Genomic DNA, 19022 nt, shown 5'->3' on the forward strand with positions numbered 1-19022 from the left:
GTCAATACATATCAGTATTTAGATCATGAACAGAGAAGATGTTCCAGTGGACTAGGAGCTGGCCTTGCAGTCTTATTGTGTTGAAGAGTAAAATGTCATCACTTCCATTATCAGACAAAGCTATTCAGTGACCAGGATGAATCAAGTAAAAAATAGGGGTCTTGCCGAAACCGGTTTGGCTCAATGGATAGAGCATCGGCTTGGGGACTGAAAGGTCCCGGGTTCGATTCCGGTCAAGGGCATGTACCTTGGTTGCGGGCATATCCCCAGTAGGGGGTGTGCAAGAGGCAGCTGATCGATGATTCTCTCTCATCGATGTTTCTAACTCTCCCTTCCTCTTTGTACAAAATCAATAAAATATATTTAAAAAAAAATAGGGGTCTTTTGTAACCATATCTCTAAAATTGGTAGAACAATTTCAAATCATGTCACTACCATGTCATCATTTGACTCCTCCAATTCCTCCTTCTCCTCTTTCTTCTCAGCTGCAGCTTCCATGTAACCATAAAAGATACAGATTTTAGAAATTGTCACATTATCCAGTAACAAACACAATTTAGAAAAGTCATCTCCAATTCTATATTTTATTGTCCAACAACAGATCCATCCTAATGGAAAGTCTATTATTTAAAGTCCTAGCCTGAAGGAATGACAAACAGCAAAGGGCAAAATATATAAATACAATCGACCTTTAAACAAGATGAGTTTGCCGAAATCAGTTTGGCTCAGTGGATAGAGTGTCGGCCTGCGGACTGAAGGGTCCTGGGTTCGATTCCGGTCAAGGGCATGTACTTGGTTGCGGGCACATCCCCAGTAGGGGGTGTGCAAGAGGCAGCTGATCGATGATTCTCTCTCATCGATGTTTCTAACTCTATAGCCCTCTCTCTTCCTCTCTAAAAAATCAATAAAATATATTAAAAAAAAGAAAAAGAAAAAAAGAAAATGGAATAATGGTCTTCTGGCCAAAAAAAAAAAAGAAGAGACTAGTTTTCTCATAAGAAAGATGGGGCAAGGAATATCCAGTACTTGGCCCAGGAGGCCAGTAGGTAAACCCCAACAAGTACCAAAATAGCATTTATTAATTGCTCATTTACAAAACAATGGAAACATAAAAATTAAGCTTACATGTATATTAGAAATATACTTCAATTTATCCATAGATCAAATAGTCTTCAAAATGGTAAGAGAGTGGGGGGTGGGGGATTGAAATGGGGGGTTGAGGACAAATATATGATACCTTAATCAATAAATTAATTTAAAAAAAGTAAAAGAAAAATGTTAACTGATTTAAGGAGGAAACATCTATTAATCTATGTAGTGTTGCTTGAAGAGTATTACCTCACTGTTCATTTTTGGGCAGTAAATATCCACACTTCAGAGGTCCAGTTTAAAAATGAGGCACTGATAAAAGCAATACACTTATAACAATTCTTTCATATTATAGTGTTCCAGAACATTATATATGGATTAATTTATATCAGACTTTCTCACATTACTAATATTTACAGGGTTTCATTCCAGTGAAAATTTTCACATGTAAGGATGAAGACCAGCTGATGTCTTTGTCCACATTTCTTAATTCAAGTTTTTATTTAATATGAGACCTTTCATGCCTTCTGAAGGAACTGGGACGACTAAAGGCTTTTCCGCATTTTTTACATTGGTATGGTTTCTCACCAGTGTGCATTCTCACGTGTCCTCGAAAGGTAGTACGATAAACGAAAGCTTTTCCACATTCTTTACATTCATAGGGTTTCTCTCCAGTATGAGTATTTTCATGTGTTCGAAATGATGTATAACAACTGAAGGCTCTACCACATTCTTTACATTCATAGGGCTTCTCTCCAGTGTGAGTTCTTTCATGTACCCTAAATGAACTAGGAAAATTGAAGGCTTTCCCACATACCTCACATTTGTAAGGCCCATCTCCAGTATGCATTATTATGTGTGTTCGGACACTCGAGGAAGAAATGAAGGAATTCCCACATTCTTTACATTTGTAGGGTTTCTCTCCGGTGTGCTTTCTCATGTGTCCTTGAAAGGTTGTGCGATAGATGAAGGTTTTCCCACATTCTGTACATTCATAGGGTTTCTCTCCAGTGTGTGTTCTTTCATGTATTCGGAAGGAACTGGGCCAACTGAAGGTTTTACCACACTGTGTACATTCATATGGCTTTTCTCCAGTGTGAGTCCTTTCATGGGATCGAAAAGAACTGGGACAAACAAATGCCTTCCCACATTCTTTACACTTAAAAGGTTCTTCTCCTGTGTGTGTTATCATGTGTGTTCGAATGCTTGAGAGAGAAACGAAAGCTTTACCACATTCTTTACATTCATAAGGCTTTTTTCCAGTGTGAATTCTTTCGTGTATCCGAAAACCTAGAGGAGAACTGAAGGTTTTGTCACACTGTTTACATTCATACTGTTTCTCTGCAGCGTGAGTCCGTTCATGACTTCGAAAAGAACTGGGACAACTGAGGGCTTTACCGCATTGCTCACATTCATAGGGTTTCTCTCCAGTGTGGTTTTGTTCATGTATTTGCAAACCTAGGAGAGATCTCAGGGATTTAACACACTGTGCACATTCATAGGGTTTCTCTCCAGTGTGCATTCTTTCATGTGCTCGAAATGAAGTGGAAGAACTAAAGGCTTTCCTGCATGCCTTACATTTATAAGGAGCATCTCCAGTGTGTGTAATCATGTGTGTTTGAAAGGTTGGGAGCCACATGAAGGATGTCCCGCATTCCTTATATTCATAGGGTTTCTCTCCAGTGTGAGTCCTTTCATGTCTGTGAACAGATTTGTGGTAATTGAAGGCTTTCCCACATTCCTTACATTTATATGGCTTATCTTCATATTTGTGATACTCATAAGGCTTATGTCCAGTGTGAGATCTGATGTGTATATTCGGGGATGAATGACGCACGAAGTCTTTTCCACACACCCTACATTTAAGTGATTGTCCTCCAGAAGCAGTTCCCTTGTTCGGATCAGGATTTGGAATTTGGCTGATGGTTTCTCCACACTGACTACCTCCTTTGCTTTCATGGAGTTTTTCTACCATATAACTTCTGTAAAAAATGAGAAGCATTATTAGTGATTTCTTTGTTAATTTCCTATTTCTTAGGAGGGTATTGGATTACATTTTTATAATTCGTAACAAGAGTGAAGGTTTTTTTGTCCTTTCTGAATTGTTTCAATATACTGAACGCTCTGTAAAAGGACTAGACCTCGGTTATTATGAAAACAGTGATGTTAACATATGAGGTTAAGGGTAAATAAATTGAAGTAGAAATTATTTTATTTGCTTGTTTTTAAAAATCCATGACACCTCTAACTGGTTTGGCTCAGTGGATATAGTGTCAGCCTGCGGACTGAAGGATCCCAGGTTTGATTCCAGTCAAGGGCACATGTCCGAGTTGTGGGCTCAATTCCCAGTAGGGGGCATGCAGGTGGCAGCCAATCAGTGACTCTTTCATCATTGATGTTTCTATTTCTCTCTCTCCCTCTCCCTTACTCTCTGAAATCAATAAAGATCCTATCTAATAAAAGAGTAATATGCAAATTAACTATTACTCTGCTGCACACAAGCCACCTCCACCAGCCAATCATAACGAATATGCAAGTTACCAAGATGGCTGTGGCCACAGAGAGCAGGAGGGAGGCTTGGGTTTCCCTGGCAATGGAGGAAGACAAGCTTTCCACACACCCTGGCTGGCCGAGGCCTCCACTCAAGGGTACAAAGTTTCAATTATAGAAAGTAAATACATTCCAATGGAAATGGCGACAGCCACTGAGCTGGAAGAGCAGGAGGCTAGAGTTTCCCTGGACAATGAAGGAAGCCAAACTTCTGCAGCCCTGGTCAGCTCAGCCTTCACTCTAGGCTACAAAGTTTTAATTGTAGAAGATACATAAATTTCAACAGAAATGGCTGCCACCATGGAGCAAGCAGAAGGCTTGGCTCTGCTCTAGGCTACAAAATTTCAATTGTAGAAGATAAATAAATTTCAGATACTAGGGTCTCCACTTAAGTCGCCAGGGGGTGTGGCTGGCCTGAAAACCACCACAGGCCCCTGGCCCAGGCCACCCCATGCCCCAAGGGAACCCCCACACTGATCCGGGACAATCTTCAGGGCAAACTAGCTGGCCCATACCCATGCACCAGGCTTCTATCCTATCTAATGAAAGAGTAATATGAAGATTGACCATCACACCAACACAAAGGATAGCTGCCCCCATGTGGTCAAAGATGGCTGCCCCCATGTGGATACAAGATGGCTACCACAAGATAGCCAGCAGGGGAGGGCAGTTGGGAGGCACTAGGCCTGCAAGGGAGGGCAGTTGAGAGGGACCAGGCCTACAGTGGAGGGCAGTTTGGGATGACCAGGCTGGCAGAGGAGGAAAGTTGGGGGCAAACAGGTTGGCAGGGGAGCAGTTAGACATCAATCAGGCTGGCATGGGAGTGGTTAAGGGGTGATCAGGCTGGTTAGGGGCAATCAGGAAGGCAGGCAGGCAAGCAGTTAGGAGCCAGCAGTCCTGGATTGTGAGAGGGATGTCCAACGGTCTAAATGGGCAGTCAGACATCCCTCCGGGACCCAGACTGGAGAGGGTGCAGGCTGGGCTGAGGGACATTCCCACCTCCCATACCCCCCCGTGCACGAATTTTGTGCACTGGGTCTCTAGTATATAATAAAGTAAAAAAATAAATAAACATAAAAATATTAAAATAAATATGACATACTAGAATTCTTATGTAAAACTGCTGTTTATCAAGTGACTCACCGTAGTTTTCTCCCCTGGGTTTTGCACTGATATTCAATGTTATGATCTTCCCATTTTTTCTCTAAATGAGTACCTAGAAAACACAACTCAAAATTATTAGATTCTAAGTTCATGATGAGTTGTGGCCATGCTTAGTTTATTTACTAATATATTCATTTTTCCACGTCTTGGAACATTGATGTGCTTGGTCAGAAGAATGGCAGTGTGAGAGGTCCCTTTGGTTTCTCCCCTTAAAGTTTCAACAATTTGAACAGCAATCATTCAATAAAGGACTCCCTGCTCTACGCACAAACACATATGAGAGATCAAACAATGAAACATATGAAGGTGGGAAGTGAGAGCAAACTACAAAGGTGGGAAGAAAGAAGAGCTGTGATGATGCCAGAGACAGAGCCTGGAGCTCACAGCCTGAAGCTCACTGCAGGTTTCAGCCCAGAGAGGGGAGGAATCAGGTGGCCACAGACATTACCTTCAGCAGAGAGGGGCAGAGAGATATAATGAGCACTCCTGCAGGAGTGGGCAGTACTAGCTTCAGCCGAAGTTAGTGGCCTGTGCAAGGGCATAGCATAGAAGTATGGCCATGGTTGTCTGGTAATCAGCAATTTTTCAAAAGAGAGAAATTACCAGCCAAGAATAATTTATCCAGCAAAGTTATCCTTTAGATATGAAGGAGAAATAAAGACTTTTCGAGACCTACAGAAGCTCAGGGAATAAACCACAAGAAGATCCATGTTATAGGAAATACTCAAGGGGTTATAATACTTGAAACAAAGAACAAAAGGTCATAAAAGTATGAGTAAGATCACCAACAGGCACACAGAAATAGTATATTATAACCCCCTTTAAAAAAAAAGTTTTTATTGATTTCTTACAGAGAGGGAGAGTCAGAAACATTGATAAGCTGCCTCCTGCACACACACCCCCACACACACACACCCCACTGGGGATGTGCCTGCAACCAAGGTACGTGCCTTTGACTGGAATTGAACCTGGGACCTTTCAGTCCGCAGGCTGAAGCTCTATCCACTGAGCCAAACCACTTTCAGCTTATAACCCTTTTTTTAGAACAGGGTAATTATACACTTACATGCCACATAAAGGTTAGAGGAGGTAATAACATTAAAATAGAGAAAGAAGGCAATATCTACTGCAATTCAGAAATGAACTCACAGAGTAAATGGAGATAATTTGTGACAAAGGGATATGGTTAAGGTCTGAATTTGCAAAGGGGGATGGAAATTAGATGCATTCATAAGATTCATATGTATGAATCTTTTACATAAACCTAATTGTGACCACACCAAAAAGCAAAAAACAAAACTGAGACACCTAACTTAAAAAAAGGAAACAGAACAGACAACCAAGATGGCGGCATAGGGCAGACACTCGAATGCAGCCTACCACAATAAGTTTGAATTTAGAACTGAAAAACGGGTAAACATCACCCTGAAGCGCCAGACGGCTGGCTGAGGGGAGGCTCTACCATCTGGGAAGGAGAGAGAAGGCGCGCTGAACCTCAGGAACTGTGAAGGAGGAAAACAAAACCACCCTATTGCGCTGATAGACGGCCCCAGACAGGGAGAGGCCAGACTGTCGGGCAGTGGGCAGAGATCTCTCGGAGGTGTGTAGAGCCAGCGGCCATTACTGCGGGACTCAGAAACCAGGCCCTCGTTGGGAGGGGCTGAATAAAGCTTGTCTGCACCACCCGAGACTACGCCCCATCCAAGCAGAGCATAGAGGCCCTTCCAGTGGCTAGCTTCCTCGTTCGCTGTCAATAGGACTCTCCTAGGGAGGGGCAGACAGGAATCTAAAGCTTGTCTGCGCCTGTACCAAAGAGGTGCGCGCGCCTACAACCAATTGTGCCGATTCAACAAAGCTTGTCTGTGCCACCCCGAGACTCCGCCCATCCAAGCAGAATACAGAAACCCTCCTAGCTGAGACACTTCTGATCCTCATAGCCAATTGGCTTGGAGATCAACGCTTCCCAGTGATACCAACAACAAGCAAGGCTTAACAACAAGACTGCCCACCCATCCCACAAAGGGCTACACCAAGACTGTCCACCTCAGGTAACTGGGAGGCTAACTCACTGAACCATATAGGACACCTTAGCACACAAAGCCACCCTACTAACTCAGGGAAGCTGTGAAAATGCCAAGACAAGGAATTAGATCACAAACAAAAGAAATGGAGGAAAAGAAGAGACTGGATATAGAGTTCAAAACCACCCTTATAAGGTTTTTTAAGAATCTCCTAGAAAAGGTCGATAAGACCTATGAGGAGATGAAAAGGGATCAACAAGAAATAATTAGGGATCAACAAAAACTAATAAGGGATCAACAAGAACTAATAAGGGATCAACAAGAAATAAAGAATACATTGTCTGAAATAAAAAATATTATACAGAGTCCTAAAAACAAAATGGAAGATTACAAGAATCAAGTCAAAGATTTGGAACATAAAGAGCCAGAAGATACTCCTCCACACAAGCAAGAAGTCAAGAGAATCCAGAAAGTTGAAGATGATTTAAGAAACCTCTGGGATAACTTCAAGCGAACCAACATCAGAATTATGGGGGTCCCAGAAGATGAGAGAGAGCAAGATATCGAAACATACTGAAAGAAATAGTGACAGAAAACTTCCCCCACCTGGTGAAAGAATTAGACTTACAAGTCCAGGAAGCACACAGAACTCCAAACAAAAGGAATCCAAAGAAGACCACACCAAGACAATCATAATTAAAATTCCAAGAGCAAAAGACAAAGAGAGAATATTAAAAGCAGCAAGAGCAAAGCAGGTAGTTACCTATAAAGGAGCACCCATAGGATTGTCAGCTGATTTCTCAACAGAAACCATGCAAGCTAGACGAGAATGGCAAGAAATATTCAAGTTAATGAATAGCAAGAACCTACAGCCAAAAATAATCTACCCAGCAAAGCTATCACTCAGAATTGAAGGCCAGATAAAGAGCTTCACTAATAAAAAAAAGCTAAAGGAGTTCATCACAGCCAAACCAGAATTATATGAATTGCTGAAGGGGGTTCTTTTAGAAGAGAAAGTAAATAAAGATAAAAACTATGAATAACAAATATGTAACTATCAACACGTGAATCTAAAAACCAAGGGAATTAAAAAAAAATCTTATGAACAATATTAACTGGTGAATATAATAGAATCAGAGGTATAGAAGGGGAGTGGACTGACGATTCTTGGGGAAAGGGGGAGAGGAGGATGTAGGAAGAGACTGAACATAAACTGTGCACCTATGGATGAGGACAATGGGGGGTGGGGAAAGGGCAGAGGGTGGGGTGGGAACCTGGTGGAGGGGGAAAAATGAGGAACTTTTGTAATAATATGAACAATAAAGATTTATTAAACAGAAAGAAAAAAAAAAGGAAACAGAGAAAAAAATATTAAATATCACCAAACAAAAACAACAGGAACACAAAGGAAAAGAACCAATGGAAAAAGAGGACACATGTAATACTTTCAACAATAAAGATTAGAAAAGTAAAAGGAACCCATGGAGGCACAGAGCCACCGGAAAACAAAGGATAAAATGGCCCCAGGAAAACCACAGACATTAAATAACTGCCCTACATGTCAATGGGCTGAACTCACCGATAAAGATGCAAAGAGTAGCAGAGGATCAAAAAAACAAATCCCAACCTCATGCTACCTTTAGAAGACACATCTAAGCTGCAAAGACAAACATAGACTCATAGTAAAAGGGTGTAAAGTGATTCTCTAAGCAAATGGCATCCACAGAAAAGCAGATGTAACCATACTTATATCTGACAAAATAGATTTCAAGATAAGAAAGGAAATGAGCTGAAACCGGTTTGGCTCAGTGGTAGAGTGTCAGTCTGCGGACTGAAAGGTCCCAGGTTCGATTCCGGTCAAGGGCATGTACCTTGGTTGTGGGCACATCCCCAGTAGGGGGTGTGCAAGAGGCAGCTGGTCGATGTTTCTCTCTCATTGACGTTTCTAGCTCTCTATCCCTTTCTCCTCCTCTCTGTAAAAAAAATAAAACATATTATAAAAAAAAAAGAAAAAAAGAAAGGAAATGAGTGACAAAGATGGACATTTTATAAATTAATTAGAAGAACCGCAGCTCGGCAGCAAACCAGATTCGGTAACCCACGGCCAAATCGTGTGGCCCCGCCCCGTGAGGAATCAGGCTCCCTTCTCTCTGGTTCTGGCGTGTGTCACCCAGAGAACCACCGCTTGGCAGCGCCTGTGTTTGAATGTCTGCCCTCTGGTGGTCAGTGCACGTCATATATACTGGCCAGTCAGCCGGGCAAACAGTCGCTTAGCCTTTTATATATATAGAAAGGGGAAACTACCTCAGGAAGATATAACACTCCTTGCTCTGGCTGGTTTTGCTAAGTGGTTAGGGCACCAGCTTGTAGGCTCAAGGGTTGTGGGTTCAATTCCTGGTCAAGGGCACCTACCTTGGATGCAGGTTCCCCAGCTCCAATAGGGGTGCATGCAGGAGACAACCAACTAACGTCTCTCTCTCATGTCCATGTTTTTCTCCTCGCTTCCTCCCTCCCTTCCACTCTCTCTAGAAATCAATGAAGAAAATATCATAGATAAAAAAATAAAAATAATAAGTGAAAATTTAAAAGAGAAGATATAATATTTTTCTATATACACCGAGTGGCCAGATTATTATGATCTCTGAATGCATAATAATCTGGTCTGACCACTCAGTGTGTGTGTGTGTGTGTGTGTGTGTTTTATTTATTTTATTTTAATTTTTAAAAAATATATTTTACTAATTTTAGAGAGGAAGGAAGAGGGAGAGAGAGAAAGAGAAACATCAATGATGAGAGAGAATCATTGATTGGCTGCCTCTTGCATGCCCCCTACTGGGCATTGAGCCCGAAACCTGGGCATGTACCCTTGGCCAGAATCAAACTCGGGACACCCTCAGTCCTCAGGCTGATGCTATATCCACTGAGCCAAACCAGCTAGGGCTATATATTAATATATATATATTTTAGAGGCCTGATGCATGAATTAATGCATGGGTGGGATCCGGCCAACCTGGCCAGGGGGAGGGAACATGGGCAGTTGACTGGCCTGTCTGCTGCTCAAACTCCTGGTTGAGGGGACAATTTCCATATTAGCCTTTTATTATATAGGACATACACTGAGTGGCCAGATTACTATTTGTTCAGAGACCATAATAATCTGGCCACTCGATGTATATGCACCCAATCAGGGAGCACCAAAATATAAAGTAACTCCTAAGAGAACTAAAGGGAGAAACTAAACACAGAATTATAGCCTGACCCGTGTGGCTCAGTGGTTGAGTGCTGACTTATGAACAGGAGGTCAGGGCATATGCCTGGGTTGTGGGTTCAATCCTCAGTAGGGGGCATGCAGGAGGCAGTCAATCAACGATTATCTCTCATCATTGATGTTTCTCCTTGAATTCAATAAAAATTATAGGTAGATCACCCACACAGTAAATCAATAAAGAAATATCAGCCTTAAATGACACATTAGATGAAATGGATATAATTGACATTTACAGTGTCTTTCATCCCAGGGCATCAGATTATACATTCTTCTCCAGTGCATATGGAAGAATCTCAAGGACAGACCATATGTTGGGTCACAAAACTAGCCTTAACAAACTTAAGAAGATTAAACTTATCCTACTCGATGTGGCTCAGTTGGTTAGGCATTGTACCATGCATGGAAAGGTTGCTGGTTCAATTCCCGGTTCAAGGAAATGCTCAAGTTTTGGCTCTATCCCCAGTGTGGGGTGGGCAGGAGGCAGACAATTGATATTTCACTTCCACATCAATGTTTATCTCCTTGCCCCTTTCTCTCTCTCTAAAAACCAATACAAAATCTTAAAAAAAAAAAAAAAAAAAGAAGACTGAACTCATACCAATATATTCTACAATCGCAATTTTTTAAAATTAGTGATCAACTGCAAAAAGAAAGCAAAAAAAAAACCAAACAAACACCTATCTCACAAATATGTGGAGATTAAACATGCTGCTAAAAAACTGACAGTGTCAAAGAATAAAAGATGAGATAGAGACAAATGAGAATGACAATATGACATGTCACAACTTCTGGGATGCAGCAAAAGCAATTAAAAAAAAATACTTGATCTCTAATTGACAAATTAAGTAACAAAGTCGTCATCCTTACCTATGGAGGCCAGGTTCCTGAAGGTTTCCCTCATCACATCTCTGCAGAATTTCTTCTGTGAAGGATCCAGTAAAGACCACTCCTCCCGGGTGAAGTTCACAGCCACATCCTCAAAGGTCACTGAGTCCTAAAACATTGCAAATATCTATATAGTAGGATGTGTCAATCTGACAGCACTGGGCATTCACACTCAATTTATAGAAGAGTTACACAGGATTCTGTGGTTTCTCAGCATTTATTTTATGTCTTGGTCATCAGAAACAAACACTCTGTCCACACCTATTTCCTCATAAATTTAACAGCATTATGCAGTACTTGCATCCCTTACACAAAATTACAACTGAACTTGAAGCATCCATCTTATATAAAAATTGCTGTTTGAAATTTTAACCCTGCTATTTGGCTTCTGTAGATGCTTGCTTGCTTAAATAATAAGGAAAATAAGACAACTCCCACTTCAGAGAGGCCATGAAACCTTCCCTGGATGAAGTTATCGGTGCTGGCACCAGGCCAAGCCTTCGGTTGAGGTCTCAAGGCCCTAGACATAGTGGCTCTTAAGAACTTGCCACGGGGGCCGAAAACACCCCATATTTGGGAGATTAAAAAAAGGTAAAGCCGAGCCAAGTTTGGCTCAGTGGATAGAACGAATGTCCCAGGTTCGATTCCGGTCAAGGGCGTGTACCTTGGTTGCGGGCACGTTCCCCAGTAGGGGGTGTGCAAGAGGCAGCTAATCGGTGTTTCTCTCCCATCGATGTTTCTAAGTCTCTATCCCTCTCTGTTCCTCTCTGTGAAAAATCAATAAAATATTAAAAAAGAAAAAAAAAAGAAAAAAAAGGTAAAACATAAATAGGGAGAGTTCCTCCATGTTGGGACCCAGAATTTAAGAGACATTTTCCTCTGGACCCACACGTAATAAATGTAACTTCATCTCTCTAAGTGTTGCTTGGTTCTTCTCTGGTTTTCTGTAACAAGCTATAGAACATCCATCATTTAGAACCACCTGATATCTACCTGTACAGAAGTCCTACAACTAAGGATATACAGAAGAAGCCATGCCCAGATGGTAGGAGTGGAGACGTGGAATGGCTGGTCCCACACACACACTGTGGTTAAAACCGGGAGGAATATCTCGGCGGCAGAGATCTGCCCTGGCGAGTGAAAGGGTCTAGTGCCACACGAGACCCCCAGCCCAGGATTCCGGTGCCGGGAAGAGGAGTCCCTAACATTTCTGGCCATGAAAACCAGCTGGCACTGTGGCTGAGATGGAGTGTGGCTGCAGTCCCAGGTATTCCTCTTAAAGACCTGGTGCTTGGACTTATACACACTTACTCCTCTGAGCTCGGGGCGGCAGCTCGAAAGATGACAGGGACATACTGGCATGAAATGAATTGTCTGGATCAGGGCCAGGGCTGGGGAAGGGCAGCTTTCTCCCAGACGGAAGTACTGGCAGAGGTTATTGTTTCTTTGATGAGACTTCCCCGCAGTGCTGACAGGAGCCATATCTGAGTCTCCATTAACCTGGCCTACACTTAAAAAAAAAAAAAAAAAAAAAAAAATATATATATATATATATATATATATATAGATATATATATATATATATATAATTGATTTTTTACAGAGAGGAGGGGAGAGGAATAGAGTTAGAAACATCAATGAGAGAGAAACATCGATGAGCTGCCTCCTGCACACCCCCTACTGGGATGTGCCCATGACCAAGGTACATGCCCTTGACCGGAATCAAACCTGGGACCCTTGAGTGCACAGGCTGAAGCTCTATACACTGAGCCACACCAGTTTCGGCTTTATTGCCTCTTTGTAAATACGTTTACTGTATCCCAACCTCTAGTGATTTAAAAAATGTTTCATTTATTGAAAAACTGTTTCAAGTGAATACATTTTTTTCAAAGTGACAAACCTAGGGAGGGGCAGGACTGACCTGGAACTGCGCTAAAGCAGCCGCACCCAGGAGCTTCCCGGGACAATCCCCCAAGGGGCTTCCCATAGAATGTCTGTTCCCTCGGGAAAGGGGATTTCATATGATTATTCCCTACTTTCCTGACCTGTAAAATATACACAAAAATAAACTCCCGAGGACAGCCGCTCAGGGCTCAGGGGGTGAATGATAACATATGGCGACTGGTGAAATGCACCGCGGAAGACAACTAGTTACTAAAAGGCCGTGAGCCGAGGCCGGTTTGGCTCAGTGGATGGAGCGCCGGCCTGCGGACTGAAAGGTCCCGGGTTCGATTCCGGTCAAGGGCATGTACCTTGGTTGTGGGCACATCCCCATTGGGGGGTGTGCCAGAGGCAGCTGATCCTTGTTTCTAACTCTTTATCCCTCTCTCTTCCTCTCTGTAAAAAATTAATAAAATATGTTTTTTAAAATAAAAAATAAATAAAAGTCCGTGAGCTGGGGGGTAAGATGACCTCTGGAATGGGGGGCTGGACAGGATGGGGGTGGGGTTGTAGGTAATCTGGGGTTAAATGTAGGGTTTCTGCCAGCCCTCGCAGGAGTCAGGCTGAGGAAACAGGGTGGTGGATCTGAGGTCCCCAAACATTTGGAAGGTGAGGGGCAGGCAGACAAGTCCCCCGGGAGAAAGAGGAAGGGGACACACACCACTCTCCGCCACGCAGAACCCCGGGCGCTGAGCCACGATCGCCCCCTGCTGGCCGTCCCGTGTCACCGCGCCGTGCAGGGGAGGCGACCGCGCGCGGTGGTGGGAGGCGCGCCGGTGCGGGCTGCCGCCGCGGCCCCGAGCGGACCGCAGTCCCCGCCGCTCGGGTCCGGGCCCGCGGGCTCCGAAGGGACCTCGGGGGGGCGCTGTCCCCCCTCAGGTGGTGCCGACCGGCTCCTCAGCCCGGGCTCCTGACACCCGCCCCGCCCACTCACCATTTCTCGGGTTTCGGGGCTCCCTGCCTTCCACCTTCCGACTCCCTCCGGCGGGCGCCGGCCGCCACCCCGGGGGACGTTCCAGCCCTCGGGCCTTCGGGGGGAGATGGGAGCCGGGGGCGGCCCGCGGCGCGGCGGGGCTGGGAGCGACGGGCGAGCTCAGTCCCCCCAAACGCGCAGCGCTCCCGCTTCACAAAGCGCCCCGCCCACAAAGGCTACCGAGGACTCTTCTGATTGGACAGTGGCAAGGCCCCGCCCCGTCACGACTGAGTGACAGCAGGCCGAGGTCTATGAGCCAATGGCAGTGGGCCACACACAGTCTGCCCTTTCCAGCAGAAGGCCGTTCAGGGAACTAGGACGCTTCTTCACTTTCTCTTAAAAAATGACCTCGCCATAGATAAAGATCAGTCTGGGTCCATTTTGGTATGTGGCCATTTCCGGAGGGGACAGGCCGGCCCTTCTGCCCCTCACACGCACCCCCTCACCTGGTGCTTTCAAGAATCCTGTGGTGTCAGGGGCGCTGGGCTCTGGAGGGATGTTTGAAGCCCACAGTCCTAGACCAGGCCCCCGATGCCAGCGGGTGGGAAACCTAAGAGGCAAAGCAACCACCGCAAATCTGTTTAAGGAACCCCATTCAAACCCTCCTGGTAACAGAGTTCATAAACTGGGAAAGCAAGGGGCGATTTGAGCGATTTAAAAAAACAAAAACTGACACAGAGGCAGCACACCTCTGAGCAAATTAACTGAGCACAGACACACTGTAGGCATTAAGAATGAACAGTTTCATTTTACCCACATCACCTCGTTTCCAAGGCAGCACGCCTCGCTGCCAAGAGAGACTCCTTGCTGGGCCTGCGACTCCTCCCACTCAGGAAAGAGCAAAGAGCGGAGTGACCCAGCATCGGGCTCCTCCAGGGGTGTGAGCCAGTGCCCATGAGGCTCGCTGCTTTGTCTCACTTTTCCCTTCATCAACTTTATAGCAAAATGACCTTGAATAAAACCACATTACTTGAAGATCTGCTCTACTTCAGGAAAGGGTGTGCTCTCTCTTTGCCAGTGCAGGCATACCTCAGAGATATCACAGGTTTGGTTCCAAACCATCACCCTGGAAGTGAGTATAGCAGTAGAGTGAGTTGTGATCTTTGTGCTGGTGGAAGGTCTTCAGTTTGTAAAAAATGCAACATTTGCAAAGTGCAATAAAGCAAAGCCCAATAAAGCAGTACAAATAAACAATGTATGCCAGCATTGGTCATTTTTTTTCTTACAGAGAGCCTCTAACCAGCACTGTCCGGTTTATTTTATTTTATTTTTAATATATTTTATTGACCAGCTGCCTCCTGCACACCCCCCACTGGGGATGTCCCCGCAACCCCAGTACATGCCCTTGACCGGAATCGAACCTGGGACCCTTGGATCTGCAGGCCGATGCTCTATCCACTGAGCCAAACCAGTTTTGGCTGCACTGTCAGGTTTAGAAGCCTTTCCTCCATAACTGGTTGCTACATTATAGGGTTCAAGGTCCTAAGCTGAAATCAGGTTTGAACTAATCTGTTGGCTGTGCCACAGGGTGCCATGGTGTTGTCTCCTTAACCCCCAGGGCAGGTTCTGTGTTGCAGTAGAGGTAGGAGCAGCCACAGCCGACGTACTTACCTACGGTGGTGAGGGTAGGGGGTGGACTCAGTTGGCTACCTACTGACTATCTTTTACTCTCTCTTCCTCTTTGTAAGTAACTGATGTTTCAGGAGTGACCATGAGATGGACCCACCTCTCTCACAGGGTGTAGTCTTTCCCTTGACCCCTGACTCCAGGGCATGTTGGGGCCAACCCAGCCTCTATCACAGCTTCCCTCTAACACACAGATGAATCCCAGCAAAGGCAACAACCCAGGACCACGTTAGGGAGGATCTCAACCCTACACTCCTGCTCCCAAATGTCTAGAATATCTCAAAACTGCCCACTCTGGTCGGCTGCACATAGAACTGAGGCGTGACCAGCTCAGCAATGCCACACGGGGCGGCACAGCTCACAGCACCAGCCCCCAGAGTCCAGCAGCCACAGCACAGGCAGCAGGCAGCGGAAGAGGTGAGCAAGTTAAAGCAAGAGACAAATGCATATTGGTGGTCATGTGGGGACAAGTTGTTACCTTGTTACCTTTACCTTCAGAGGTGTGGCCCAGAGGGGAGGCAGGGACAGGCTTACAACTGCATAATAGAGGTCTTTGGAGAGAGCAGGGTGGGTGCTTCTGGAAGAATAACTGGGCCTTTTTTATTTTTAAAATATATTTTATTGATTTTCCACAGAGAGAAAGGGAGAGAGATAGAAACATCGATGAGAGAGAAACATTGACCAATTGCCTCCTGCACACTCCCTACCGGGGATGGGCCCGCAACCAATGTACATGCCCTTGACCGGAATCACACCTGGGACTTTTCAGTCCGTAGACCGACGCTCTATCCACTGAGCCAAACCGGTTTTGGCATAACTGGGCCTTTAAGTACTTCCCTTTGCAGGCTCCAGGTGTGTGGATATCTGTGTGCATGTGGTGGTAGCAGGGATCTTAGCTTCGTGTCACTGACTTGAGGCTCTGCTTCCCAGTGGAGCTCTCTGAACCACCATCTATGTTTTAAGCACCACATACACCCAGTGTTTGAACCATTTGGCAAAAGCACTTAATTAAACCCAGTATTTATGTGTAAAGGAGGGAAAATAATTATAAGGTATTTTGCTAACTCAAGAAAACCCTCAACTACCTACTGCTTTCAGAAAATAATGGTAATTCATTATTATTTCCATGCTGAGAAATGGTTCTGTAAACAACTGATTATACTTAAACACGTGTTGCAAGTCTAAGCCCTAGGATTTTATTTGAAATCACCCAAAAGTAATGAATAGCCCTGAGAAACAAACCACAACACCCATGGAAAGAAAAAGGGAAACACAGTTTAACACCTGCAACGTGATGCTGTACCAACCTAAGAAATGTCCAAACCCAGGGAGGATTTTTATGAGTAAATTTGAGTCAAAATGATGACATAGCCATGGAACAAGATCTCAAATGTTCCTGAGAGTAACAGTTTTACAGGCTTTTTTTTTTTTTTTTTTTTTTTTTTTTTTTTTTAAACACATTTGAAATTAAGAAGGGGATGTAAGGAAGATTGAAGAAAGGCAGGGATTGAATTAAAGAGAGTTAACAATATTATGTGCTCTTTTGAGGGTTAACACCCCACTTCTGGCATTTCAAAGGTGAGTTAACCTAGATGCTATAAAAACCATGCAGTGTCTTCCTGTTGCTCTTTCCGAAAGCGGGACCATGTGTGCGCTGGAAATTCCAGACTCAGTTTCCAGATAGAGGGACTCCCTTGTCCTGAACAGGAGGGACACCCAAGCCAGATTGAGATGAGAAGGTCTGAGGTCCTTTCTGGATGAGGGGTTGGTACAGGCTGCAAAGCAGCTTATGGAACTGTAATCCCATTTAAAAATGACCTCATCATATGTAATAATGAGTCTAGTTCTATTGTGATCTTTGCTTAGAGTGCTGAGGCTTCCACCCATTATTTGACCTGGTTACTGTAAAGCAAGATATTCCAGGTTCATTATGCCAAAGGGATGACATTGGATAAGGAGTCACTGCTATTGGCAAGACGAGCCAGCTAGATATTGGCTAATGCCAAAAAATGTGTAGATGAGTTCTGTGTCTGAAAGACACTAAGGGAGTGACTTATTTCAACAAATTCTAGTCATTGTTTTCACAATCAAAGTAAATCAATTTTTAAGTATTGTAGGAATAATTAAGGAAGCAAGTCTGATGTTCTCTAATGCTAACATGACTGTCTGGTATTTAACAGATCTGCTGCTTGTGTCCCGTCTTTAATCAGGGATGGCCTGTCCAATCTAAGGACAAAATGCCGCATCTCTGCAGTGGACCCCACCAGGTGTGGTGGGGACACACTGTCTATAAAGCATATGAATCTCATGTGCTCCCAAGAGATTCCCAAAGTGGCCAGTATGTCTAGAAGTTACCTTCTTCAAAACAGACTGCATCCATGTTAAGGAAACACACTTCCTCTTCTAGGTGAGATATACCAGGGGCAGCATTTCCAGCTCTGTGCTATAAGCACTAGTACCTCTTCAATGAGAACTATAGCTAGAAAGCTCAAGGGTCCTGCATTCATGACCTAAGGCAAAAGGAGAAGCAGACTGCAGGCTTTAACTCAAGGCCTGGGAGGGCCTCCATTACAAAAGGATTTCATCAGTTGCCAGCAATGGCTGCTCTAACTGTATACCGCCTGGGCTGAGGAAAACAGTCTCTTGAATGAGAATGCCCTGGGGAACTGATGTCCACCATAGACCTGGAGACTCTTGGATGCCTCTATAGTTAAGGGGTGTGGAGAGAAAGACACTAATGGAGGGACTTATTTCAACAAATTCTGAAGTCATTTGTTTTCTTATTTAAATCAATTTTTAAGTATTGTGGGAATAATTAAGAAAGCAGGTCTGATAAAAGTGACAGCTGTGACTAAGGGGAATCATTCTGCCACTGACTCTGACATCCTTTTAGCTCCCAACACCCTGGTGTTGCCAAGGAGAAATCCACACAATAACAATAATTCACATGAAACTACCATATGCTTAACACAAAATGCATTCCAATGGTTTATTAATGTGGAACATGAAAAGACTCCTATACTCCCTGTACCCCAAAAGGAGGTTTCTCATTTAGAAATGTGGAATATATATAATGACTAAGGATATCCAGGAACTGTCACAAAACCAGTAGGAAAATCCCAACAAAAACCAAACTTTCATTTTTCAATATTCCCTTATCACACAACAATTACATTATGAAAAAATTAAACCCAACTGCATATTAAAAATACTCTTCAACCCTAGCCAATTTGGCTTTGTGATATCTTTTATGCACTTGGAAACCTTGATGAGGATAGCGTGTTGGCCTGTGGACTGAATGGTCCCAGGTTTGATTATGGTCAAGGGCACATGCCCGGGTTGTGGGCTCAATGAGGCAGCCGATCAATGATTGGTCATTGATGTCCCTATCTCTCTCTCTCTTCCTCTCTGAAGATAATTTTAAAAATACTTTAAAAATATACTTCACCTATGAATCCAACAGGTTTCAAAATGGAAATATTAACTGATTTAAAGGTGGGGGGAA

General features: G+C 44.0%; 1 protein-coding gene across 2 annotated transcripts in view; it reads right to left on the reverse strand.

Annotated features, from left to right (window-relative positions):
- Positions 1-1272: 1272 nt before the first annotated feature.
- The window catches only part of LOC123651007 (zinc finger protein 709-like), a 35375-nt gene continuing 17625 nt past the window's right edge, over positions 1273-19022 (reverse strand). The window contains exons 1-4 of one of the 2 annotated variants that reach the window (XM_036459740.2): positions 13853-14137; positions 10960-11086; positions 4783-4855; positions 1273-3071 (exon numbers count right to left, since the gene is read on the reverse strand). In XM_036459740.2, the coding sequence (XP_036315633.1) occupies positions 1589-3071; positions 4783-4855; positions 10960-11086; positions 13853-13855 (1686 nt within the window). In that variant the 5' untranslated portion in view covers positions 13856-14137 and the 3' untranslated portion in view covers positions 1273-1588. Of the gene's footprint in view, positions 3072-4782; positions 4856-10959; positions 11087-13852; positions 14138-19022 lie in introns of those variants that run through there. The other variant, XM_036459741.2, reaches the window with a different exon arrangement.

The sequence above is a fragment of the Pipistrellus kuhlii genome, unplaced genomic scaffold, assembly GCF_014108245.1.
Source record: "Pipistrellus kuhlii isolate mPipKuh1 unplaced genomic scaffold, mPipKuh1.p scaffold_m20_p_30, whole genome shotgun sequence".
Classification (NCBI taxonomy): Eukaryota; Metazoa; Chordata; class Mammalia; order Chiroptera; family Vespertilionidae; genus Pipistrellus; species Pipistrellus kuhlii.